We start from the raw sequence: 27,820 nt of genomic DNA, 5'->3' as shown, positions 1-27,820 counted from the left end.
GTTCGGCCCCCAGACTCTCTTTTAAACTTGCACATATCCCACATATTCCTACCCCCAGTTAAAAAATATTGTTTTAATTCGCAGTCAGTTTATACCAATATTTCTCTTTACCTTTAAAAAAATAACGACATGGTTACCTCTGGATCTTTTGGAATGAATCAGCCAGTTGGTGGTATCAAGGCTATTTATCTCTTCCTTGGCTTCTACCCATTATTTGGACATTTCACTGTTTACCCTTATCAAACCCATTCATTCATTTCTATTCTTACTGGAAGTTCTGGGAAACATTGTGGAAGAGAAGAAGGTAGAAGGTAAAGCTATTGGTGCAAATGAAGATTTGGATTACCTGTGGATTTTGAGCATCTCTTCCATTCCTGACCCCCCCCAAAAGCATGGATAATTCAATATCCGAATATATGAATAGCTGCGAATGACTGATAAAAACACTTCTAGTTGTCATAACAGTTGAAGGAGCAGCTTGCTACAGTTCCGTTTCTGCTGGTGCGCTGTCCCTGAGCCCCATGGGCTTGCAGCCTTCTTAGCAACTGCTGACCCTCTCAGTGGGGTAGGGGCATGAGGCAGTGATCACAGACACCTGGCTATGGCTTGCAGCAGAGTTACACAACTGCACACACAAAATGGCAGAGAAAGAGCAAGAGCTAAAAAGATTCCGGTTTGGGCCCAAATCACTAGTCATTTCACTTCATGAATAAAAGCAAATGCCTTATAAGCTTACATTATTTACAATGCTCAGATTTTTCAAACATCCACCCAAAGCTGGGTGCGAGGACCACCACGCAACAGGGAACAGTTCAATGAATTATATACAGAATTTACAAGGAAGTTTACATAATAATTACCCTACATTCCATTAACAAATTTACTTCTGTGTTTACTGCTTGCTTTCAGCAAGCAGATATTTTTGATTGTTTTTCTGTCCTCCTCATCCCAGTAACTGCTGATTGAACCAACATGAGCAAATGCTAACACAGTCCTTTTCTCCCCCTCCCGGGATATATGATTATACTTCGTTTAGGAAAAAATGGTGGCACATCACCCTTTGGTAAGATACTATTCAAAATTGTTCATGTAAGAAATCTTGGAGATCGTTTCCTTCTAGAAGCATTATAAATATAACATTTTTGTTTAACTTGGCAAATTTTATCGAGCTCTTTCTTAAATGAATATTTATAAAATAGTCATTGATTTTAGAAAGATGGAATTTAGTCAACATTTCTATGTATTGTACGTAATGTTTTTTAAGGAAAGCCTATTTTTGGACCCTTAAACCAAAGTTTATTCTCTGCACCATATTTTTCTCTTTGCATTTTCAAGATCCTTCGTTGATTGTAATGCACAATGAAGATGGCATGTATGAAAACACATGTCATTCAGTCAGCAGAATTACTAACCAGTCTGCTGTTTCTATTTGGCAATGTAGAAGATGAAGGCAATAATCCCAGATAATTCAAGCCCCAAATATGTCTTTACCTGGGTTTTTGCCTCACAGAGCTGGTAAGTGTAATGCACAAGTCACCCCTGATATTTTAAGCCAAGGAACATGAATGGAATGAAAGAGTGTGTAGCCATCATTGTCAAGTGAGAGAGGGATTTCTGTTGGATGTACATAGATTAAGTCTATGACACAGTTTATGTCACAGTTTTTGAACTGTGACCATGGGGCTCCCTGGACATGACTGTGGCATAAGAGAATGAGTCCATGAAATTTTCAGCCTCTTCTGCCACTAAAGTAATACAGGAGATCATGGCTATATTCATGGCAAAAAGAAAACAACTCAATAATAGTTAAATAGTAACTCTTCTGTCATGTAATAATCTGAATCTTTTGAGAATGGGGACTAGTTTTGAGGGCACTTAAGAATGTCTAATGACTTTTATGTATATCATTTTGGGCAAAACAAGAGAGATAGGCAGAGAAGAGAGAATTTTTTTCCATGCATTGTTCAGCTTGGAAGGAGAGAATTTAACCAGGATGAGGGGGTCAAGGAGGGAAGGATTTGGCCAGGAGGTGCCCAGAAGAAGGAAGTGGAAACAGAGGTCATTAACTAGAAATATGGCAGCTTCTCCATTTTTCTGGCTGCCACTGCCTCTAAAATTAGAGCTATTCAACAGGATTTGAATAATGGTGGCTGTGACCCCTCTACTGCTCAGGAAGGTATACAGTGACACCATTTTGTGCCTAATGGGTATTTTCAGGCTTAATAATTTTGAATTTTACAAAAGTTAAGATATATGAGTTTGAAATGTCATGTTTTTCTTCAAAAGATGCTTTACATCTAAAACTGCAACATCAAAAGTTTTAAGTTTTCAAAGGCAAGATAAAAATAATTTTAAAAAATACAAATTACCTCAATCTTTTCCAAGAAGAATGATCTAAACAGATAAATAAAGAGAAATTATTTTGTTAAGGAACATAGATTACAGATGCTTCCTTTCTGATTTAGCATTTCATCCTTAAAAGCTTTATAAAGAACGCTGACATTGGAATGATTCATTTCTGTTAGGCATCAGCCAAAAATATCCCTTCCTGTGTTTAAAACAAATGGCTGCACAGTGGTTCCTGGATGGCCCTTGGGAATATTAACCTTATAATCACTGACATGACCACATTCCACTTTACTGGGCATTTTATGATGACAAAGCATCTCACCCTACCAAGGGACTGCACAGAGTTTCAAAATGGATGACTTCATGCCCAGAGACTGGGGATTTCCTTGACTGGAGAATTGTGGTAATAAACTGAAAACCAAAATGACAATTTGGTCCCCTTAGCCCTACTAATTTCTCATGAAACCATTGAGATCATTTTCCCAGTTAAAACAGGGTTTTTATACTCTTACTAATGTATGTTATCTTCAACCGTAACTGTTCATTTATTTAGCAATTCCCTTTTCCTCTTGCTTTCTAAAACAATATCTCATGACTCTCTCCTCTTGGACTCATCAGTAGAAGTTCAGCCTTATTTTCCAGTCAAGACTATAATTTCTAGCAGCTGATGCTATTGTAAACATGGACCCTCATTACAGCTTTAGGGAGAAAGGAAGATCATCACATGAAGCAATCATCCTTTTATTACCTCAACCCCTATTTCACATGCACGGATCAGGTCCCAAATTGCCTCCATCACTAGTTAGTCAACCTAGGGTTTCACTCAACTTTGCAAATGAATGTATAGAATTCTTAGAGACTCAGGCTGACCACAAAAATAACAAGGTTTTAATGACATAAAATGGGTAGAATCTCAACTGTAGCTGATTGAACATGTTTAGAATTATGTGTTGCATTATTAAAGGATGCCCTTCTATGAGAACCATGACCAAGAGTAACCCATGAGCAGAGATAAGATAAGGCGGAGCAGTAATGACAGTAATTAAGGAATGTAGGCAGGGTCTATACTTTAGGGGCTGGTGTACATGTTCGAAGGCCCAGTGCTTTTGTCATTATTGTTATTGTCATCTGTGATTTTGCTATTTTCGAGGTTTTCTTTTTTATCATAGAAATCTGTCCTCGGAGGAGAATGACACCAGCATGAGTGTGTGTGCATCTCCTGAAGCATTCATTCCGTAGTTGGAATGCGAGCTCAGAGAGCAGAGCCCTAAAATGCAGCTGAGGCCTGTGTGACTAGCCTGTCACCATTAGATTCTGCTCTCTGGAAGGCTAAGAAATATATACTATTTGATTTAAGATTTGGCAGTTCAGATAACTGCCCAGGCACCCTTTTCACAGCACATAAATCTTGCCTTCCTCATAGAAAGGGCAATATTTTTCTCCATATTTTTCTTCAAAGCCCTCACCCCCCCACCCCCCACCCCTTCTCTTTCACGCTGTCTGGGGTAGGAACTATGGAAATTTGATGGCATGGCTTCACCACACAGCATCAAGGGATTCCAGGCAAATGAAATGAATTCTGGGCTGCTCATTTGAAATGGCCGGCTGGAAAAACTGTCATTGCCCCCTGAAACTCTTTATTCTCAAGAAGAAAAGAAAAATGTTCTCAATGGCTACCAGTTTACCAGGTTGGATTCTAATGTTAATTTAAAATGTGCTAGGAAGTCTGAGAAAGATGCATTTTTCAGAATCTCCAGCTCAATGGTGAAGTGAGGGTGGCAGGTTAGGTTTCCATAACGTTGGCCAGTGTTTGCCAATCCCTCCCTCCTCTTCCACAGAGCTCAGGAGTCCCTTCTAAAGGACATGGGGGAACTTAAGGGTGGTGGGAAGTCTTCTCTTTCTAGCCTCCTTTTTGTTTTTCCTTCTTCCTGGAAATCTGTAACTTGTCAATGGCTTTGTTTTTTTCTTCTGAGATCCTGGAAATTGTGGTGTTTTATATTTTTTTGGCAGCATGAGATAGTTACAGTTTACCAGGAAGCTGTGCAGGCGGACAGTGAGATCCTTTTTTCATTTTCATCTAAAAAATAAATCAATAAAATCAAGGGCAACTAGGAAAATACTGCTAGAGAACTGTATATCTAACTTCTCTGCGTTTTATTTGTTTGTAAACATGGCAATTGATAGAGCTCTTAAAGAGCTGATAACCTGGACCACAGTAAACTGGAAAAAAATAGTTTTTTTTTTCTTTTTTCTTTTTCTTTTGAAGTAAACATGGTGCAGTAATAAAATTGATATGCAAGACCTAAAACCAATTGCATGGCTGAATCTCTTACCTCAAAAAAACACAGCAGTTTCGCTGTTGGGGACCTGTGGGGTTAAAAAACAAGAGGAAAGTAGTCGAAATCGAGCCGCGAGGACAGACCTTAGTGTACATAGTAAAGCCAATAAACGACGTTAAAAAGAGAAAAGGTAATGGGGAAAAACATTCGGGACCACTTGTCTATGGAGTTGACGTCCGTCAGGTCGGGGATTTTGACTTTGAGCTGGGAGGCGCGCCTGCGGATGCGGCCCTTGCCGGGCACCCCGTGCCGGTCCAGGGCGCGCCCGTACGCCTCGCGGCTGCTCAGCGGCTTGCGGTACTGGATGCTGGCGCTGTCGTACGAGTACATGGTGGCCTTGGGGTCGCTCACGCTCGTGAGCACTTCCGAGCCGCTCGTCTCGTTCCTGATTTCCAGCGTGCTGAGGAGGATGTTGCCGTGGGCGTCGACCTGACGGCGGAAAGGACAGACTCAGACACCACTGCCAGGACAGTCCCTTGTTTTGTTAACCTGTTACCTGATGACACTGCCTGGGGCTCATTAAACACTGTCTGGGTAGACATCTGGCTGTACTCGTCCGTGCCTGCTGGACGTGGAAATGACTGATCGATCGGTCAATCAATCAGGCACCCACCCCTTCCTCTAGCTGTCTAGCTACTTATCTACTTGTCACCTGTCTCCCCACTCACAAAACACTAGTGGGGCGGGGGGAGGCGGGGTTTTTCTTCTTGTTACGAAAGCAGCCCATGGAACCATGGAAAGCTCAGAACAAAAAATAAAAAGTAAAAATTCATAATCTCGCCTTCAGAGCCAATCATGAACATCTTGCTAGCTTTCCAGGCTTTCTTCTCTTTATCTGAGTATATGTGAGGGCACTCGAAAAAGTTCGTGGACAAATAGAATTAAAAGATAATACCAATCTTTCCATGAAGTTTTTGCAGTGTCCTTGTACTAACATATACAGGTTCATCTGTATATTTTGCTTTGTAACCTGCTTTTGCCAGTTAACACTATAGCCTGGACATCTTTCCATGATAATAAATATTCCTCTGTGACATCATTTATTAATAGCTTACATGGATAAGTCATAACCGAATTAATCTACTGTTAGGTGTTAAGGTTAGGTGTACTTTTGTAGTATTATGAACAAGTGTGCAAGGAACATTTTTCAGTTAAATCTTTGTGCATATCTATAATTATTTTCTCAGGCTAAATTTCTAGAAATGGGATTAATGGGTCAGAAGAGATGAGGCCTGGCTAGAGTTTGACTTTTGTTCCTGCACTATTGTTCACTGTTGCTTCCTGCCATTCCACGGAGGTCTCCTGGCTATTCCTTATGCTATACCCACATCCACATATTCTGAACCACAGAAAATGTGAGCACATTTTGGTCTACAAAGAGACCTTGTTTAACTCCAAGCTAATATACTTTACAAACTGATTTACCTGGAAGGGTTGTGGCTCAGACATGCAAATGAGTTTCATGTACTTCTAAGGACAGTGCAAGCAGCTGTGTTTGCAGCTAGCGTTAATAGCACAGTGCCTGACTTACAGTAAGTGTTCTATTAATGTTTTCAAAAGAGATTAATCTCTGTAAACACTTGTTGGAAGCACAGAGTGTAGGTAGGGAGGCAAAAGATCCTGGCGAAGAAGAATGAAATAGAGAAAAACTTAGGAGGAGGCAAAGACAAACAAGAGAGAAAGAAAAGAAAGGGACAAGATGGCACGTGATAATGGTCCCCACAGTACAGGCAAAAAAACCTAAGATTTATTGGGTGTCCACCCTGTGCCTACCGTAATAGTAGATGCTTCATATGTAATACTTGTTTAATACTTATTACAACCCTATTTTAAAAGGTAGCCCATTCCATCTCCATTTCATGTATAAGGCAACTAAGATTTAGAACGGTTAACAAATTGCCTGTAGTGTATTGAATTATGTCCCCCCAAACTCACTGAAGTTTGAATTGTGTCCCCCAAGTTTATGTATTAGAATCTTAGCTGTCACTGTGACTGTGAAGAGGGTGGGAAGTCCTATTACGGTAACTGAAAGGTGGAGTCTTGAAGAGGTGATTGGATCATAGGACCATGCAGTAGTGAATGGATTAAAAATGGTGGTCAGGGGTGTGTCTCTGAGGACTTTAAAAGAAGAGAGATTGTCTTTCTTGTTCTCTCTGCTCTCTGTGCTTCCACTATCTTGCAATGTGAGATCCCTGGGTCACTGTCACCACCATTAGAGGGACTTTGGGCTTCCCAGCCTCAGAAACTGTAAGCAATAAATTTCATTTTTCTTTATAATTACCCAGTTCTGTGTATTTTGTTATAAGCAACACAAAATGGACTAATATACTGCCTTAAGTTTACTCAGCTAGTAAGTGCCAGACATGAGATTAGAACCTATGTATACCTGATTCAAAGGTCACTCAATTTCTACTCAGAAAGGACCACATCATAGCCCTTGGCCTTTGCCAAGGGGAGAGGAGGGTTGAGAAGGGCAGATTTTGTGGGAGTGGGTGAGGAAGAAGAAGATGTGGAAGAATAGAGGCTGCCTTCCGAGATGAGAATTTGACACATGGAGATCCAGGAGGTAGATCATTTCTGAGTGATGGGGACATCTAACACGTGGATGTGCTAATGTTTGCTTGAGGCTTGAGGCTGGGTAATGTTGAAGGTCATTGCAGATGATGAACTGGACACAGTCTATGGCCTATTATATATATATATATATATTTTTTTTTCATCCTATGTAGTCTAAATCTGTGGTTGAAAAAGTCATGCATATGAGTTTATTTTACTAAGGATAGTAGGGTTGAAGTGACAAGGAGCTAAATGCTGAATTCATTAAAGAAGGGAGAAGTCCATTAGAAGCTGAGGTCTAGAACATATAATTTCTCTAGCTACCGTGGGACAGTCAATAGAATCATTAAAACATGAATTTTGTCCTTAAGAGATAATTATCTCCTTAGAGATACAAAACTAAAGCATAATATTGGTAATGATAGTGAAGAGTTTTTAAACAAATGCTAAATGGTACAATATGGACCATGAGGAGGGGTTCATAAAAGTGAGAAATCATTGGGGGTCAGGGAAGGCTTCATGAAGAAGGTTGGGTTTGTACTGAATTTTAAAGGATGGAGAGAAGACAGAATAAAGAATTGGGAATTGAAAGCTGTGTTCTCATTTTGTTAACTGCTGGGAAATGTCCTTGGACAGATCTGAGTCTCAGTTTCCTCATTTATGAATGGAAGATTTTTACTAAATAATCTCAAGCTTTGTTTCCAATCTTTGCCGTCTTTTATTCTGGAGAACATTCCAGGTAGAGGACATAGCATTCTAAAAAAGTACTTGTAGAACTGAATTACTTTATCTGTGCTGTATGCATCATTAAGTTCCATTATTATGAATTGCTTGAAGTAAACAAGTTGCTAGAATTTAGATTTAGCCAGTGAAGCATACAGATGCTCCTCATTAAACAGAGGTCATGGCAAACAAAGTACCTTTTATTAAGATATTTTGGTTAACCTTGGTGAGATTCAAAAGCAACTAAAAATTACACAAAGTTTCTTAATTTGTGCAAATCCTTCAAAATATTCTCATCATTGAGCTAGAAATCATAGCTTTAAGCGGTTTGATGGCTGTATTTCTTACCTTAACAGAAACCCCAAGCAAATGTACAAATTCATTAGCCTTTCTCCTACCCCTTCCATCTCACTCACTTTCTCCTTCTATCTGCCCCCATCATCCTTACAGAGTGCCCTAGGCTGTGAAAAATGTTGCCACTCGCTGAATTTAACTGTTCTTAGTATTTCCAACATATAAATACAGCAGAACCCATTTCAGTGTAATTGGAATAAAATATAATCTTGTTTTCAGTGGCAGTTTTAAAGCCTTGCTGAGGAATACCTCCAGGCTCAATCTATTTTGCAAACTGAGTTATTTCTTTCTCTCTAGCCAATTCAATTAGAGTCATTTTTATGGAGTGGTTTTGAAGTATGGAGCAGGAAGCCAAGAGAAGTGGTGCTGGCTGCAGAATGAGCTAATCCTCTGCCCTCAAGAAGCCTCCACTTTGCTTAGTGAATGCCCAGTGCAGATGGCTGCCTCCCACTGTGGAGAGCAGAGAGCCACTGCAGCCATGGCTTCCATCGTCCCACTTCTCTCATAGAACATACCACATTCGTGCTGTTGCTGTTATCATTTGCTTTCACTCGGGCTGTCAAACCTGATCCCTTAGCCTGGAATTCCTGAAACATTTTTTGAGGAGGAGGATTGGGGACTCTGCTGATGATTTGCATGTCCCTTTGCATGTCCTCACAACTAGTGGCAGAAGTGGAAACTATTATTTCAAGAAAGAATAGACAGTTAAGTACAAACCTGAGCAAAGACGTATTATTCAGGAAATAGGGAAAAAAGTAATGATAAAATGGAACAACTGTCAATTTTTCAGAACATTACTCAGGTAGGTAATTTTATCCTGGATTCCTTTTTTCCCCTCTTTCCTCCCATTGTATGGGTTAGCAGATCCAAATGGCTCTACTTTTAAACACTTCCTGATTCTGACCACTTCTCCTCCCCATCACCTCTTGCCTCATAATTGATCTTCCTCTTTTCAGGAATGCAGCCCTGTGGTCTTTTGTCTACAAAGCAGCTGGAGTGATATTTTAAAAGTGTAACACAGATGATGTCTCCTCTGCTTAAATCTTCTAGCTACTTTCCAAGACAGAATAAAACACCAAATTTTCATACTAGTCTGCAAGGCACAGGTGATTTGGCTCTTGTGGGCACCTCTGCCTTCATTTTCTAACACTCTGCCCTTTGAGCTCTTTGTTCCAGACATACTGTGATTTTTTTCTGGCTGTCCCTTGATATTCCTAAGTCCTCAGGGCATTTTTACCTGCAACACATCTCTCCTGGAAAGTTCTTGTCCAGATTGTTACCTGGCCAGCTTCTTATCATTTTCTTTACCACTATTATCATCATCCACCACCATTATATCATGTATTTATTCACACATTTGTCAATTACCTCAACTGGAATGTAAGCTCCAGGAAGGCAGGTGCTTTTTTGTTGCTTACGCCTATGTATCCTCCTTGCCCTTTCAGAACTGAGTCTCAGATACTCTTACGAAGGGGCTGAATAAAGGTCTGCAGAATGAAAAACTCTGACAATCAAACTTTGAGCCATCTCTGTAAGCTCTGTTTGCATTTCAGTGACTAATGACACCTGGGTGGCTAGAATCTCTAGAGTCTCTAGAATTTCCAGGATAGTGAGTCTTAGACATTAATGTGCATCTGAATCAACTGGGAAGCTTGTTAAAATACAGGCTTAGGAATTTTGATGGGGATTGCATTGAATTTGTATATCACTTTGGGTAGTATGGACATTTTCACTATGTTGATTCTTCCAATCCAAGAGCATGGAATACCTTTCCATCTTCTTGTATCCTCTCTAATTTCTCTCAGCAGTGGTTTGTAGTTCTCATTATAGAGATTTTTCACCTCCTTGGTTAACTCAGTTCCTAAGTATTTTATTTTTTTGGTGGCTATTGTAAATGGGCAGGCTTTCTTGATCCCCATCAAAATTCCAAAGACATTTTTCTCAGAAATGGAAAAAACTATCCAGACATTTATATGGAACAATAAAAGACCACGAATAGCCAAAGCAATGCTCAGCAAAAAAAATAAAGCTGGAGGCATAACACTACCTGACTTTAAGCTATACTACAAAGCTATAATAACCAAAACAGTATGGTACTGGCATAAAAACAGACACACTGACCAATGGAATAGAATAGAGAATCCAGAAATCAACCCACACACTTACTGCCATCTGATCTTTGACAAAGGCACCAAGCCTATTCACTGGGGAAGGGACTGCCTCTTCAGCAAGTGGTGCTGGGATAACTGGATATCGATATGCAGGAGAATGAAACTAGATCCATACCTCTCACCGTATACTAAAATCAACTCAAAATGGATTAAGGATTTAAATATACACCCTGAGACAATAAAACTTCTTAAAGAAAACATAGGAGAAACACTTCAGGAAATAGGACTGGGCACAGACTTCATGAATACGACCCCAAAAGCACGGGCAACCAAAGGAAAAATAAACAAATGGGATTATATCAAACTAAAAAGCTTCTGCACAGCAAAAGAAACAATTAAAAGAGTTAAAAGACAACCAACAGAGTGGGAGAAAATATTTGCAAAATATACATCTGACAAAGGATTAATATCCAGAATATATAAGGAACTCAAACAACTTTACAAGAAGAAAACAAGCAACCCAATTAAAAAATGGGCAAAAGAGCTAAGTAGGCATTTCTCTAAGGAAGATATACAAATGGCCAACAGACATATGAAAAAATGCTCAACATCACTCAGCATCCGGGAAATGCAAATCAAAACCACATTGAGATACCATCTAACCCCAGTTAGGATGGCTAAAATCCAAAAGACTATGAACGATAAATGCTGGCGAGGCTGCGGAGAAAAAGGAACTCTCACACATTGTTGGTGGGACTGCAAAATGGTGCAGCCTCTATGGAAAATGGTATGGAGGTTCCTTAAACAATTGCAAATAGATCTACCATACGACCCAGCCATCCCACTGTTGGGAATATACCCAGAGGAATGGAAATCATCAAGTCGAAGGTATACCTGTTCCCCAATGTTCATCGCAGCACTCTTTACAATAGCCAAGAGTTGGAACCAGCCCAAATGCCCATCATCAGATGAGTGGATACGGAAAATGTGGTACATCTACACAATGGAATACTACTCAGCTATAAAAACGAATGAAATACTGCCATTTGCAACAACATGGATGGACCTTGAGAGAATTATATTAAGTGAAACAAGTCAGGCACAGAAAGAGAAATACCACATGTTCTCACTTATTGGAGGGAGCTAAAAATTAATATATAAATTCACACACACACATACACACACACACACACAAACCGGGGGGGGGGGGAAGAAGATATAACAACCACAATTATTTGAAGTTGATACAACAAGCAAACAGAAAGGACATTGTTGGGGGGGAGGGGGGAGGGAGAAGGGAGGGAGGTTTTGGTGATGGGGAGCAATAATCAGCTACAATGTATATCGACAAAACAAAATTAAAAAAAAAAAATAAAATAAAATACAGGCTTAAATTCATTTCATTCTAGATTAAGGTCCTCCCAGTCTGTATTCTGCACAAGCATCTCAAGGGTCCTACTTGGTTGTGGTGGATGCCTATTAGTTTGACCTATCTGATTCCATGCCATCTTCCCCTGGCAACACTTCCCTGATGTTCCTTTGACACATTGGTTGAGGTAGGCCTGATTACATCTTCTAGCTCTATGGACACGCATATGACCCACACCTGGGCATTTAGTGTTTTCCATCTTCCTTGTGAGAATGACTTACTTCTGCATAAAAATATGACTTCAGTTGGTCCAAAAAGACTCAATCCTAGGAATTTTTGTTGGGATTATTGAGTATAAGAAAGTAATTTTATGCTAGGGTTGTAGAGCTTTGACACTATGAACTTAGAACTTTGGAACCACTATGGGGAAAAGGCCTACTGAAAATAAAAGTCAGTATAAAAGAAAGCAGAATTAAGAGATGAAGAGAGATGCTTAGAACTATGCCTGGACCTTTCAGTTGTGTGAGACAATAAGTATCTCCCCTGCCTTTTTTTTTTTTTTCTTTCTTAAGCCAGTTAAGTGAGTAAGTTAGATTTCTTTCTCATTCACCAAAAGAACCCTAGCTGTTTGGGTAGAGAAGAAAATGAGCAATAGAAGTCAGAGAGAGAAAAAGAGAGACAGAAAGAGAGAAATTGTGATTCTCGGAGAGGAAAATTAGACTTCTGAAGACTCTGGAGATAGTGCAGAATTAAACCAAGGCTAGAGAACAAAAAGTGAACGAAGCCAAGGGTTTGAGAGTTAAAGAAGTGCATGAAGTATAACACAGGTTGTCAAGAGAAATGCAGGATTTCTCTAGAATTCAAAATTGTAGGTCAGAATGGTCAAAGTTTCATCAAAGGCAGTGATGTGGGGCTGGGGCCCAGGATCAAAGGCTAACGGCTGTTGAGCTGTTTCAAGCTAGACTTAAGGAAGAGCTGTTCGCCTTTACAATGTCCTTCGCATGCACTTTATATCCTAGAGTTAATCGCAACACAGAGCTGATTTACATTTAGAAAGTTGTCTGAAAGTGCTGGGATGACTTACCACAGAGAGCAGAAATGGGAGAGAAGAAGCTATATCAAAGTATCAATATCTGATTCTGAAGGAAAAAATTCTATTTTTTGACTGTTGGGGATGCAACTGCACATTTGGTATGAATCTTTGGCAGATTGCCCTAGTGTCTCCCATGACTTAGAATGACTTTGCATCAGTCTCTGCCCACAGACCTCCCATGCTACCCTTTCTTCCATTTCATTTATTTGCAATTGGGCAGGCATCGTGGCCAATATATACAACTAAAAAAGTTCCAGGTTAGTATAAAAGTTGCCCAGAGGTAGCTTACTTAAAGCCTAGTTGTACTGTGAAATTTATCTTTCAAAACTCTAAATACCATCTCTAGTTTCAAATGATGCCTGAGGGGTTCATGAATCTACAGTCTTTATCACCTTGGAGGCTGGAACTCTCCTAATGTCTGGGCTCAGCATCTGTACTCATAAAAAGATGCTTTAGTGCAGCTGGTGGAAATATAAATCAAGACGAAGCAAGCACTTCTGAAACTTCAATACAGATGCCCCTTGACCTAACTGCCCAGCCAAAGCTACCAAAAGTAATGTGTAATAAATGAACAATGCCTCTCCATGCACTGGGGAAGCAAGGCAAATACTATGACTACCTCAACCGAAAATTGTCTTGGACCAGAGCACATATCTCATGTAAGTTTAATTGTTTACAAGCATCTCAAAGGAAAGAGGGGGTTCATCCAACCATTGTAGTAAAGAAAAAAATCTAATATAATTTTATTAGATTAACTTTTATTAGATAAAATCTAACATAAATCTAATATAATTTTCTGTCTTTGAATTTAACCAGGGAATAGCATTTTTAAATACCACAAAGTTTGCATCATTAATTTAACTGCTGGTGATGATACGCTGAGCAGACGAGGTAATCTGCTTCTTTGTTACTGAGACATTGTCTGTCTGAGCTCCTGGTTTTGGAAGAGATTAGGCAGTTAAGAACTGGAAAACCTAAGCAGCTGCAGGGATGATTGTAAGTGGCATGAGGTGGTAACATTCGCTTATTATTCCTAAATTTGAAGAAGTTTATAAAATCTTAGCCATAACACTCCTTGAGGATTATATGTAACGTTATATGACACCGTGATTCAGAAGGAATACCTGAGGTTGATACAAAGTATGCTTAAAAAAAAAAAACATTAAAAATCAAAGTAATAGGAACAGTAGGACAGTCTAGGACAGAAGCCGAAGTGGATTATAGTCTCTTTTTTTTACTTATGAATATATAGAATTTTATAAAAGATTATGATGTAACACTAATACCTTGTATGTTCTCTAAAAACTTATCTTTAATGGAGAAGGCCTTGCTAGCATTCATTCATTCATTCATTCAGTCAATAAGTACTTATTTGGTATTTGCCTGTACTAGCCACTGAGGAAAGAATAAACAATAGACTAGGAGTCTGGTGCCTATTGTTGGGAAACTGTAGTCTAATAAAAGATGGATGTTAAGAAACTTACACAAATAAACACATACTCACTATGGTGGAAGTCCTATGGTAGAAAAGCACATGATCCCGTGAGAACAATTAATAATGGTACCAAATATAAACCGAGTGGGGTGTCAGTTAAGGCATCTCTGAAGTAGTAGCATTTGTGGTAAAAACTGGTGCAACTGTGAAATACCCAGTATGCCTTTCCATTTTGCTAATCCTTTCTACTGTTGTACAAAATGTGATATTAATCCATCTAATGAAATTTTCAGTCCTATGATTTACATTGATTCTTTTTTATAGTTTCACTTATTTTCTGAAATTCCCCTTCTTTTCATGCATTGTATCAATATTTTCTACTGACTTTATTTTAAACTATTTATTTTGAAATTATTATAGATGTCCAAAATGTTTTAAAGATAGCACAGAGGAATCCTATGTTTCCTTCACCCAGTTTCTCCTATTGATCACATCTTACATAACTATTGTGTAATATCAAAACCAAAAAACTAGCATTGGTATAAATTGTGTATAGTTCTATGTAATTTTATTACATGTATAGATTTGTGTAACCACCACTGCAATCAAGATGTAGAACTATTTCACTGGTGCAAAGATTTCCTTCATCACATCGCTTTATAATCGACCACACCCATCCCACCCTCTTTCCTGCTATTACTAACTTCTGGCAACTAGAGAACACTAATCTGTTTTTCATTTCTGTAATTAAATGGAATCATACAGTATGTAATCTTTTAAGATGGGCTTTTTTTTCCATTCTGCATAATGCCCTTGAAATCCATCCAAGTTGTTACACATATCAATAGTTCATTCCTTTTTATTGGAACAGTATTGCTATGAATGTACTACAGTTTGTTTAACCATTCACCTCTTGTAGGATATTTTGGTTGTTTCCAGTTTTTGGCTACTTTTATGAACTTTTAAACACAACAATTACAATTCCTTGAAGTTAACATGACAAGCATACAGAAAGGACATTGTTGGGTGGGAGGGGGGAGAGGGAGGAGGGAGGGAGGATTTGGTAGTGGGCCACAATAACCAACCACATTGTATATTGACAAAATAAAATTAAAAGAAAAAATACATTACTTATAGTTATTTTATAGTACTTATCTTTTAAGCCAACATTTGAGACTTTTGCAGGTATGTTTCTGTTGCCTAAATCTTTTCTCTTTACTATATATCACATTTTCCTGTTTATTCTCATATCTAGTAATTTTTGATCATGTGTTGGATATTTTGAATTATGCACTATAGATATCTGGATTCTGTTATTTTTCCCAAAGAATGTTGAGTCTTGTTTTGGTAGGCAGTTATATTACTAACATATCACCTAGAATATGTGGTGATACTTGGCTTTATGTATTGTTAGGGTGGGTCTATTTTAGTTTTGTACTTAACCCAAGAGGATTTCCTTATTCCCATGACTTAGTCTTTATTCCTAAGGTGTGATTCCTTTGGGGTTTTTGGAAAATCTAATGTGTTTACCAGGCTGCTTAAATAGGTTGGACTCAAACCCCAAACTCTGACTCCAATTATTGGTGGACAGCAACTGCAATCTGTTTATTTTATTTATTTTTTCAGCCTTTAGCTGTTTTCCCCCTCTGGACTGCTTGGTATTTGTATTAGTCTGTTTCTGTTGCTTATGACAAAATACACAGAACTGGGTACTTTGTAAGAAAATGAAATTTATTGCTTATGGTTTCAGAGGCTGGGAAATCCAAAGTCCAGGGAACACATTTGGTGAGGGTTTTCTTTGGTGGTGGCTTTACAGCAATACAACGGTCTTAACATGGCAGAAAATGGCAGAGCAGAGGGAGGGACAGACTCTTCATGCTCCTTTTTTAAAGCCCTCACAACCATGCCCCAATCACCATTATTAATCCATTCAATACTGCACCGTCCTACAATCTAATCATCTCTTCAAGGCCCCACCTTTCAATTACCATAATAGGATTTCCTACCCTCTTAACACTGTGACAGTGGGGGTCAATTTTTGGGGGGACACTCAATGTAAGGCAGCATTATACTGTACATTTATAGTTCAAGGAACAACCAAAGGTTCAACAGTTTATACTCGGATTTCGAGTCTCTGCTGTGGCTCACTTTCTGAAAATTTCAGGAACTTTGGAAGCATTAAACTCCGTGCTCTGACTCCTCAGACCAATAAAGCTACAGACTTCTGCTGGAGTTCCGCCATCTCACATCCCTCAGACTGGGGAGTGGTCTCAGGGGAAAACCTCAGACTGGAGAGTGGTCTCAGGGCAAACAGAGATTCCATGCATTATGGTTTCCTTTTTTTGAGGGTTGATTCTCTCACAGTTTTTGCTTGTTTTCAGTTACTCTCCCATTTTAAATTTTAAAAATATTTGCCCAGCATTTATAATTTTTATCTATGGGAGGGTTAGTTTGATACCAGAATGTCTGCCTTGTCTTAATATGACTTGTTTTTGAATTTTGTCACACTTTTGTCTATTTTTCTGCAAAAAGCACTTGAGTTCCTAGTCTAGCCTTCCACAGATAAAAACACATTTCTTCTCATCTGTAGGTGTTTTGTCTCCTGACACTTGAAGGATTTTTCTATGCTTTCTCCTTGAATTCAAATTTTAAAAAGTCAATTCACCTGGAATAAAAGTTTACTGATTTGCGACCCAATAAAATCTTCTTACCACACTTAAGCCCAATGTTGCTTTAACAGCCTGTTTATGAAACGAAGATCAGTCATAAAATGTAAATAAAGAACATTTTATGTAAAATAAAGAACATTTTACTTACTTATTATCCAATCACTAATTCCTCTTCATATATATACATGTACACACATATACACACATATAACATATCTAGCTAGATCTGATATAACGTGTGAGATGTCCCTCCTGTCTTTATTTGTCCCTTAGCATCTTAAAAAAGTTCTCTGATATGCTGGCATGGAATCAAGGCAAAAGACCAAAATGTTTGGTTAAAGTTTGTTTTATAAACTTTTTATTTCATCCAAACAAACAGATTCCAATCTGCTTGGCCTTTCATTCAATTACTCTCCCTAGAGCACAGCTACTTTTCTAGCCAACCGAAAGGCCCTGCTTTCTCTTTTATATCTTTCTTAATTCTACCGATCTTTGAGTGTCCATCCAGCTTGTCTTCCAAATCTTCCTGCCACTGGACCTATACCATGTTCTCTATATAGCGTTTTCCTTATGATTTATCAATTAACACACATTTCACCCTGTGCAGAGGATTAACTACGACATTTAGAAGGCAGCTGAGATGGGATGGGAATAACAAAGGAGGTGGCTTAAAAACTACTTCTAAAATACTTTTAAAACCGGTGTGGTTACGATCCGACAATAGGAAGCTTCGCTTCTTCTTTTCGAGTATACTCCTCAAACGAAATGTTGTCCTGTCTCATTTTATAATGTAATCACCTTGTATGAGTGTAATTTTCTTTCCCAAGAAGATGAGAAGATTCTCAAGGGCAAATATCATGCTCTCTCCTTCTCCCATTGCATCTAGTAGAGTGTTTCACACAAAGGTAAAAGTTTATTTGAAAGTATTGCTTTGAATTTTAACCATTTGTCTGAATCTCTATGTTTTCTTCACTTATAACTTCCCTAACAGTGTTTTGCCAAATTTGATATCCTACTAAAGAGCATGAAGATATACGTCGATGATCCAACCATATCTTGTATTACTCTTTTTCCCTCACTCACTAGGCTCTTGCTACGCTGGTTTTCTCTGAGTACGTTAACACATTCAGCAACTCCTGCCTCAGAGCCTTAGTTCTTGCTATTTCCTTTACCTAGAATGGATATGGCATGGTTAACTGCTTCTCATCACTTAGGTCTCCAATCAAATGGTAATTCCTCAGAGAGGTCTTCCTGATCACCTTACCAAAGTTTCCTGCTCTCTCAAACCTGACCCAAATCATTCTCTTGCCTGGTTTTACTTTCTTCTTAGCATTTATTAATACCTGAAAATATCCTCTTAATACTTGTTTGCGTGTTTACTGCCTGTCTTCCCATATTAGAATCTAAACTCCATGAGGGCAAGGAACTTTGTCTCATTCAGAAAAGTATCCTTAAATCCCAGAAGAGTGCCTAAATGACAAATATTTGAGCTGTCACCTTATATGCTATCATGAAAATGATTTGTAGTAGATACTGTATTTCAATGTACATAATGATAAATTTACTACAGTGAAAAATGGCATAGAGGTAAAGGTTATAGAGATGTTTTTAAAGAATAAACAAGGCATTAATTTTAATTTAATCCTACCTTGTGAGACTGCAGGTCAAAAGATCTAGTGATGAAAAGCAAAAGAAAAATAGCAAAAATATCTTGTATATAATGATAATAGCTAATATTTACTGGGTACTTGCTATGTTCCAGGTATTATTCCAAATAGCAGACTTAAAAAACGACAACAACTCATTTAGTCCTCACAACAAATCTGAGATAGGCATACTATGATAATTTCCACTTCATGCATGAGGATACAAAGAGCAGAGATTAGATAAAGACTTAAATAGTTTGACTTGCCTGAAGTTATAAAGCCAGTAAATGCCAGAACTGGGAATCAAACCTAGGCAGTTTGATTCCAGTGTATGGTTGTAACCACTGAGTATACGGCCTCATCTCTATTTAGAAGAGCAAAGTATATTTATTTTAGTTTTCTCACTTATTTACCAAGCAGACCTGGCATTAATTTTTTTTAAATATAGTCTTACAAATAGTTTAGAATAAATAATAATGGACTTGGGGCTGAGTACTAGGCCCAGATATGTTATTAATCTATATAATACTCAGTTCCCAAACATATAAAATGAAGGGCTGGTTGAGACTTATTAAAAATAAACTAATATTTTATAAGGTTCCACCCCCCGCCCCATTATGAGAGCCATGGGCACCATGTTGTGATAAATTTAGGAAGAACGCTGTTAGGAGTATTTAATACATTACCTGGACCTTATTCATCTCCAGTTTGTTTTTCTCATTGGCGCTCTGGTCTTGTTTGCTAGCTCCCTTTTTCTGAGGGCCTTTCCCAAAGAAGATGTAATTTACAAAGGCATATTCCAGCAGAGCCAGGAACACAAACACAAAGCATCCCATGAGATAAATATCAATCGCTTTGACATAAGGGATCTTTGGCAGGGTCTCCCTGAGGTGAGTGCTGATGGTTGTCATTGTCAGCACCGTGGTGATTCCTGTGAAAGAGAAAGACAAAGCTTAGCCGAAGGCCCCTCTGTTAGGTTGCCCTTTTCAAGATTGAGAGGACAGATGCCATTCCCTTATTGATGCTCTAGAATGATGGGAGTAGCATGATAAATTATTGGGCAAAAAGGGCAGACATTCTGAAAGACAAAGCAGCAGGCTCCCTACACGTCCATTAATGAATCATAAAATAGAATGTACAGTTACTGGAGGGTTGAAAATATATTTTTTAAAAACAATGCACACACAAAAAGAAAAGCAGACGGGAAGACAGATCGAAATCCCATTGGAAGCCAATTGTTAAATGTCTTTCATTTTGTTACGCGGCCACATCTTTCTTCTTCCTTTTCTCAGCATCTCACTCATCCTCCTAAATCTGTCCTTGTGATACTAATCCCCACAACAGCCATTACCAAACAGAAAACTGGTGACCAGTTTGAGGAGATCTACTTCATTCCATGTCACAAGGTCAATATTGCATTTTTAAAATAATAATGTGTCATTCAAAGTAAGACATTGCCAAAAGAAGAAATAATAAGAAATTTCATGATTTGCATCAAGTACTTGATTTATGTATTTTTTTATTGTTACATTTTAATTAGTTAATTGCTTATTTTTTATTGAAACATAATGACTATACATACCTGTGGGATACAAAGCTGACTATCAATACTTGTGTACAATATGTGATGGCAAAATAAGGATAGTTAACTATTTCATCATTACAATATGTAACTTTTTAGATGTAATATAATCTTGTTGCTTTGGTTTTCAATTACTATGTCTATTTTCTTAGTTCCAGAGCCTAAGATGAATTAGTTCTCTAATACCAGGAAAAGACTTCTTAAAAAATTGAGCTTGGATTTGTTAAAGAAGCTTAGGACTATAAACTTATAAAAGGCAAATTCTGTTTTACTTACTTTGTTAAACATAGTATTCTTAATAGTATAATATTTGTGTGGCTACATAATAATTTTTTTGTGTTGATGATGGTAATGATGAAATGATGACTGGGAAAAGAAAGAATTGAAAAAGAAGTTGAAATCTCATGTACATAGTTTGTGCTGCAATACTAACATTACACATTTGTATAATGTTTTACAGTTTCAAACATTTACAGTTATGAACAATCTTATATGGCTGTCATAACAGCCTGCTGAGTATGAGAGGGAAAGTATATTACTCTCATTTTATAGCTGGGTAAACAGAATTTCTCAGATTAGTTATTTTGCTGTAAGTCACACAAAAGGGGCAAAAAAGCAAGGAGATGTTTAAAACAGTGTTTAAAATAGCAGATTGATGAGAAGGTAAAATCTGAAATTTGATGGAGGTCCTTAAAAATAAATATAGGAAGTGTGAAATGGATAGTAAAGACAAAAGAAAGATGGCAAAGAAAATAGAAGATATCAAAATGAAAGAAGGGGAATGCTTTGGGGTGAATGTCCCCCCAAAACTTAATTTGCATTGTAACTGTTGAGGGTGGGAAATCCTATTGTGGTAATTGAAAGGTGGGCCTTGAAGAGGTGATTAGATTGTAGGAACATGCCTTAGTGAATGGATTGAAAATGGTGGCCATGGGCATAGTTGTGAGGGCTTTAAAAGGAGAGTGAATGAGGAGGTTAGCCTCTCTCTGCTCTCTCTGCTCCACCATTTTCTGCAATGTGAGACCACTGGGTCACTGTTGCCATCACCAAGACCTTCACCAGATGTGTTCCTTGCACTGTGGACTTCCCAGCCTCTGAAACTGTAAGAAATAAATTTCACTTTCTTATAAATTACTCCAGTTCTGTGTATTTTGTTATAAGCAACAGAAATGGACTAATACAGGGAAAAACAGTTTAGCACTCATTTGCCAATCAGATTATTCTAGATATATAGATTCCCTGATTTGGCTATTCAACTTTTAGAAGAACAGATAAAACAGGAAGTCAGAATAACCATACAAAAAGTTAAAATGGCTCAGATCAGTGATGAATTTGAAATGTGCTGGACTGATCTGAAATGCCATCATGAATGGTCTTATTTATTTGGATAAAACGTTTTAATTTCACGTAATATGGTTCTAATATATTGTGATTCTATAATGTTTGGTGAACAATTCATTTACAAATTCACTAATTGCATGTTTTCTTTTACTCTTTGGTTTAAATTTTAAGCAAAAACGGTTAGTAAATGAATCTTTTTAAATCACATATTTTAAAAAAATCTCGTTTTACATTCCAAAGAATAGGTTAAACCAGCATCTTTATATGCTGACACCTCTAATATCTCCAATCAAAATATCATTAGCTTTGAGGATAGAAGTGTGAAGATTACCATAAGTCATGAACTTGCTGGTTATTATTCCGTGCTGTGGATGTCATCCAGTGTTTTTTCCTTAACCATAATATATACACATAACCATATTCACATCCAAATAATATGTGCAGGTACATATGTGAGATATGATACATTATTTGTTTGCTTTCTTTAGTCTTAGAATGTTCAAAGTTTGGTAAGGGGCTACAAGCCCTTGACTTTGTGAGCCTTATATCCTCAGCCAATAGAATAAGCTGTAGAGATGATAATTGGTCTAGGAGGGAAAAGATGTGCTGATCGTCTAATCCAGTTCCTTAATCTCTGAAGAGAAGAAATGTAATATGTTCGCTTAGCCAGAAATAATGTGTGTGTGTGTGTGTGTGTGTGTGTGTGTGTGTTTGTATGAGAATAAGCCTTCAAAAGTGATAACTGATATGGTTCTAGGATCAGATAATGAGGCAGATGTGCACATGCCCAGATTTACCCGGCAGACTACACATTCTTTCTAAGGAATGCTTTAAAGTCTCAAATATAGTCTTTCAGCTTTCAGCAATTACTCAACCATGGCAAGATTAATTCCGAATTTTATTCTCCCAGGAAGGAAACCCTTTTTTATTCTGTCTTGACCACAGATCATTAATATAGCTGATGAATTGTCTGTGTCTTATTCAAGTACAGCGAGATCCACTTAAAGGAGACTCAGCTAGGTATGATTTAACATTAGTAAATATTCAAAGAACAGTATTTCCCAACAATTGACATAGCTTGTTAATGGTCATGAAGTTTAGCTTTCTCCAGATGCATTGGAAAATAATGCATTGTGAATGTTCTCCACGGTGAAAAGCAGAGACCAATGGGGAAGTCATCACAAGGATGCTAGAAATTAGTGTAATGAGAATTTAAAAATATACCCCATGAAGCACTTACATAGTGTAAAATGTACTCCAAGATTCTTTTTTTTAAATTTTGGTAAACTGCTAAAAAGATATTACATTGTAAAACATTACTTGTAAACATGCTTACACTTAGATGTTTTATGTTTAAACACTGGTAATCTAATTTTTTGGCTTGCTGTAAGGGAGCTCCTGCCTATAATTCTATAATTTCTTTTTTTTTTTTTTGGCTGCTGGCTGGTATGGGGATCCAAACCCTTAACCTTGGTGTTAATAACACCACACTCTAACCAACTGAGCTAACTGGCCAGCCCTACTGTAATTCCTAATATTGGTTATTTGTTTGAAGGTAAAATGCATTATTAGCTCCCTGCAGTGCTGGGAGTGCATTACCCAGTGCGACTCTGGCTGCAGATGCATCATAATTGATCCAAAAAGACACCCAGGACAGAATTGTAATCAGTGTAGAAGGCATGTAGGTTTGCAAGATGAAGTAACCAATGTTTCTCTTTAGACGAAAACTTAGTGACAGTCGTGGATATGCCCCTGAGTTGAAAAAAAGAAAAAGAAAATCAGATCATCATTTGGTTGGAACCATCCTCTTTCTTTCACAGGACTCCTAGTTCATTTTGAGGAAACCATCCTCACCTGTTGTGAACTCCACTTTCTTGGACACCATCTTGTAGTCAACAATTGAAAACTGAGGGAGCTCAATTTTATTAACACCGGTTACTGCTCCCTCTCCTCCATTCCAGTAAAACTCTATGTCATCAGTGGTATAGCCATCTGAAACCAAGAAACACAGTACAGTTAAATAGAGTTTAGTTGGTCTAGAAATTTATTTCAAAGACAGTTTGGGAGCTGGAGGAAAAATTCCCAGGCAAGGTGGCATTGCTTTAAATTAGTCATATAGGTCTCATGCTGAGTGCTATTTCTGATGGGCTGGAAGTGGCTGCATTGAGAAGATGGATGCATCTGGCTTTAGTGAACATAAGCTCTGGATCACTTAGTGATATCTGATATCACTGCTGCATATTTATTCTCATTGTGTCGCCAATGGGCACTCTTTGGTTAAATTGGAAGATAACTAGATTCCAGATGCCTGGATGTGGATTTTGATTATGTGTTATTTAACTACAACAATAACAGCAACAAGTAATAATAATTGATTACATATTTGTTAAAAGGGGAACAGAAAGGGTAAATGGATGGAGTATAATGAAAAACCAAATTTGTATATACCCATTAAGTGATCAAAACATTTTAAAAGATACACACATTTCTTTTAGAAAATTAGGCAAGCTTCTATTCATATTCCTTGATTATTGCTAATATTATTAAAGCTAATATATAAGTGAAAATTTTAGGACTATATAAATTCTTGATAATACTTTTATATCTTCACATTATGACGGTGAGCTTCAGTTAATTAAAGAAGAATGTGTAGAAGATTGTAGATTGCAGTAGAAGGGTCCACCCTCAGGTCTTCAGCACGAAGACCCTATGTCGATGGTCTGTTCTCTCTCCTTCCACTCTGCTCCCACTTGCCAGTGGTCTAACTGGGTTAAGGCTGTGTATCAGAGTAATTTGCATAAAATGAATGTAAGGACATATTCAAAACTCAAAAATAATTTAAAACATATTTAAGACCATGTTTTTCTCTTTCTACCAGCTAAAGATGAACATGACCTTTCTAAGATCATTTTCTATTTATATCCACTTCAGATAAAAGTGCATTAAATCTTTTTTCCACTAGAATTACTAGGGCTTGTGTTTCAAAGATAACCATGTAAGCTCTTTGTAGTAGATATTATGCTGACCTACTTTTGATTAAAGTCAGTAACATCTTTCCAAGAGATTAAAAAAATGTTTAAAATTTAGAAGTTGACTGCCAAGTGCCAAGGGGTCACCATCAACTTATCACTGCAAGAATGTAAGAAATTTTAAAGCTATTCTTTTCCTCCCTTCTTTTTTTTGAGGGCAAGCAAGCTGTTTTAATTTTATTGCTTTAAGGGCCAGCCCGTGGCTCACTTGGGAGAGTGTGGTGCTGATAACACCAAGGCCATGGGTTCGGATCCTATATAAGGATGGCTGGTTTGCTCACTGGCTGAGCGTGGTGCTAACAATACTGAGCCAAGGGTTAAGATCCCCTTACCGGTCATCTTTAAAAAAAAAAAAATAATAATTTTATTGCTTTAAACATTTCTAACTTCTCTTCAAAAAGCTCTTATTTGAATTCTTACTGCTAAACTCATTAAACTCACAACTGTTTTATATTTGTTACTTTTTGCCATCCAATAGAGGATATTATTTATTATAAGATATTTCAATTTATTTTATTTCTCTTTAAACCATCTCCTTCTAGGTTTAAGAACTTGCCCTCTCTCCAGAAGGTAATAATCTTCCATATCATGTAACTCGTTCTACAATGACCCAAGTGTTGTCATAGAAATAGAAGATATTTACTTCTAGATATATTGCCACTTTGCAAGAGGCCGTGAGACGCTCTTTATCTACTGGACTTAGAATGATTTACATGGGACCTAATGGTCATATTGGGAATTTATATCAAGTTTGGATGTGACTCTATAAAACTGTGATACTTAACATCTCCTTGAGAATTTGATAAAAACCTGTTGAAAAAAATAACTCCACAGAAAAACATAGATGTGTAGATAGATAGAAAGATAGATAGGTAGATAGAATTTGATGGCCATTTCAGGAGATCATAGACCACAACCATAGATTCTAGAATACAAACCTCCTTTCTGAGGGGAAATATCTAGTGGTCATATGATAGCTTAAACTCAACCTCAATGCCCTCCCTTCTATTTCCAATTCAACTATGAACTACCTCTCCTAAGCCCAATGAGGAGTGGGATGTGGGGGATGTGAGGTCTCTGCTCTGTCTGGACAACAGTGGACAATGATGTCATAGGATTTTTTTCCCTCAGGGATTAGAGAGAACGTAGTCCTTGGCTGCAAATTAGAATGGTGAGATTAAGGAAGAGCACAGGATGCAGGGACTCTTGGGCCTGCAAAATACAGGGTGCTACCACCTGTGTGTTATCTGGAGGAAGTGTTGTCATCTCAGTCCCTTGTGGAGATGTTGGGGAGCTGAGAAGAGGGGCTGGGTCACAGAGAGCAAGACTACCTCCTGGTGCACCAGCAGGAATGATAACTTGCCTGGAGCTCACCATGCTCTTTACCCAGAACTTTGTTTTTTTTCAAGGTGCTCTGGCATTTGGGCCCAAACTCCAAGGTACAGACAAGAAAAAACAGCAGTACATATAAGGAACCCAGTAGCCCTAGAGAATTAAAACAAGAAGAACTTCCAGAATAGGTGGATCTTAGTGAAAAAAACTGGTGGAAGAAGCAGACAAGAGTTTAAAGTCTTTGTTCCCCACCCTTATTAAAAATATAGAAACATTTATGGATATTTTATCAGAGCATAAAAACTTTCTTGTACTAAAACCGAGTAGTTTTTAAATAAAAACATATTAAATTGAGAAGACAGTCACTGATGAGGCCAGAATTAGTGGTTTGCAAGACAATTTGAAAGATGTATCTCAAGAGAGAACAAAATTATACAGATTTGGAAAGCATGAAGAAACTACAAAAACCCTGAAGGACTCATCTAGGAGAACTAATATATAAATAGTGGGCATTTCTGAAGGAAGAAGGACATATAGAGAAGGAGTCATAATAAAAAGAAAATACAAATTTTCCTCAGCTTAATAAATAAACTATTTTGCAATTGATAAACTCATTATATCAGGTAACAATATCATTTTTGAGCTCCAAGGGTAAAAGAATAATCTTACAATCTTCAAGACAGAACACACAAGGTAGTTTCAAAGAAAAAACTATGGAACTTCTTATGTGCAATTCTGGAAAAGAAAAGTTTATAGAAAAACATCCACAGAGCATCTAGAATACAGGCATACAGGACAGCAACTCTGAGATGCAAGAGTAACATTCTCTGCCAAAATACCACTTTTTTCAGAAAAGATATATAAAGATTCAGAGAACATATCACCCAGGTATCTGTTTGAGGAAACTATTCTACAGAAGACTCTAATCAAACAAATGAATCCTGACAGATAAGTAAGACATAATAACGGAAACCACGTTAGAAACAGAGGAACTATACAGAATCATAAGACTACTTGGCTCAACTCTATGCAAATAAATGGAAATTTGGATGAAATGGAAATTTTCTTGGGGAAAAAGCATTTTTTTAAAGCCCAGATAAGGAGACATAGAAGATCAAAACAGCTTGATTCCACCTCCTACAGACAAACAGACGGACAAAGAAACATACAAAAAACTCTCAGTGTCAAACATTTAAGAACCAATAATTCTGTTGCTACTTATTTCAAAGTCAGTTTCAAAGCATAGGCTAAGAATGAAAATTTCTAAATTATTTTCATAAAGTAAGCAGAACATATTAACAAACAAAATTCATCAGTATTTTAAATAATAAAACATAACTAATGTGGTTTATTCTAAGAGTGCAAACAGTTCTACATTAGAAAATCTAGTAACATACTTTATTATATTAACAGATCTAAGGAGGAGAAAACATATGATTATTTACATAGATGCTAAAACAGCATTTGACAATATTCAACATCCGTTCTGTTTTTTAACAAAACAAACAATGTCACTCAATAAATAAAAGTAGATAGGTACTTCTTTAACACAGTAAGATATACAAGGAAACTTTAAAAAGTTCGTGGGAAAAGAAAATTAAAAGGTGCTACAATTCCATGAACTTTTTGAAGACTCCTTGTATCTGTCTCAGTCCCAAAGCCAGCATCATGCTTATTGTGAAAACAATAGAACATTCCCATGAAAGTTAAGAGCGAGATAAGAGTGTCTACAACAGTTACTATTTTTTAGCATTGTTCTGGAAATATTAACCAATGCAGTAGACAAGAGAAAGAAAAGAGGTATAAAGTTGGAAAGCTGCTAGTTAAACTATCCAAATTTGCAAATTATGCAATCATACTCATATACCCAGTAAGCCCCAAGGAATTAACTG

General features: G+C 37.5%; 1 protein-coding gene across 2 annotated transcripts in view; it reads right to left on the bottom strand.

Annotated features, from left to right (window-relative positions):
• Positions 1 to 4,772: 4,772 nt before the first annotated feature.
• The window catches only part of GABRB1 (gamma-aminobutyric acid type A receptor subunit beta1), a 392,313-nt gene continuing 369,265 nt past the window's right edge, over positions 4,773 to 27,820 (bottom strand). Inside the window, exons 6-9 of one of the 2 annotated variants that reach the window (XM_063108426.1) lie at positions 23,422 to 23,559; positions 23,167 to 23,319; positions 19,331 to 19,575; positions 4,773 to 5,117 (exon numbers count right to left, since the gene is read on the bottom strand). In XM_063108426.1, coding sequence (XP_062964496.1) covers positions 4,773 to 5,117; positions 19,331 to 19,575; positions 23,167 to 23,319; positions 23,422 to 23,559 — 881 coding nt within the window. The remainder of the gene's footprint in view (positions 5,118 to 19,330; positions 19,576 to 23,166; positions 23,320 to 23,421; positions 23,560 to 27,820) is intronic. The other variant, XM_063108427.1, reaches the window with a different exon arrangement.

Source organism: Cynocephalus volans, chromosome 9 (assembly GCF_027409185.1).
Source record: "Cynocephalus volans isolate mCynVol1 chromosome 9, mCynVol1.pri, whole genome shotgun sequence".
Taxonomy (NCBI): Eukaryota; Metazoa; Chordata; class Mammalia; order Dermoptera; family Cynocephalidae; genus Cynocephalus; species Cynocephalus volans.
This window is presented reverse-complemented; position numbering and strand designations above follow the sequence as displayed.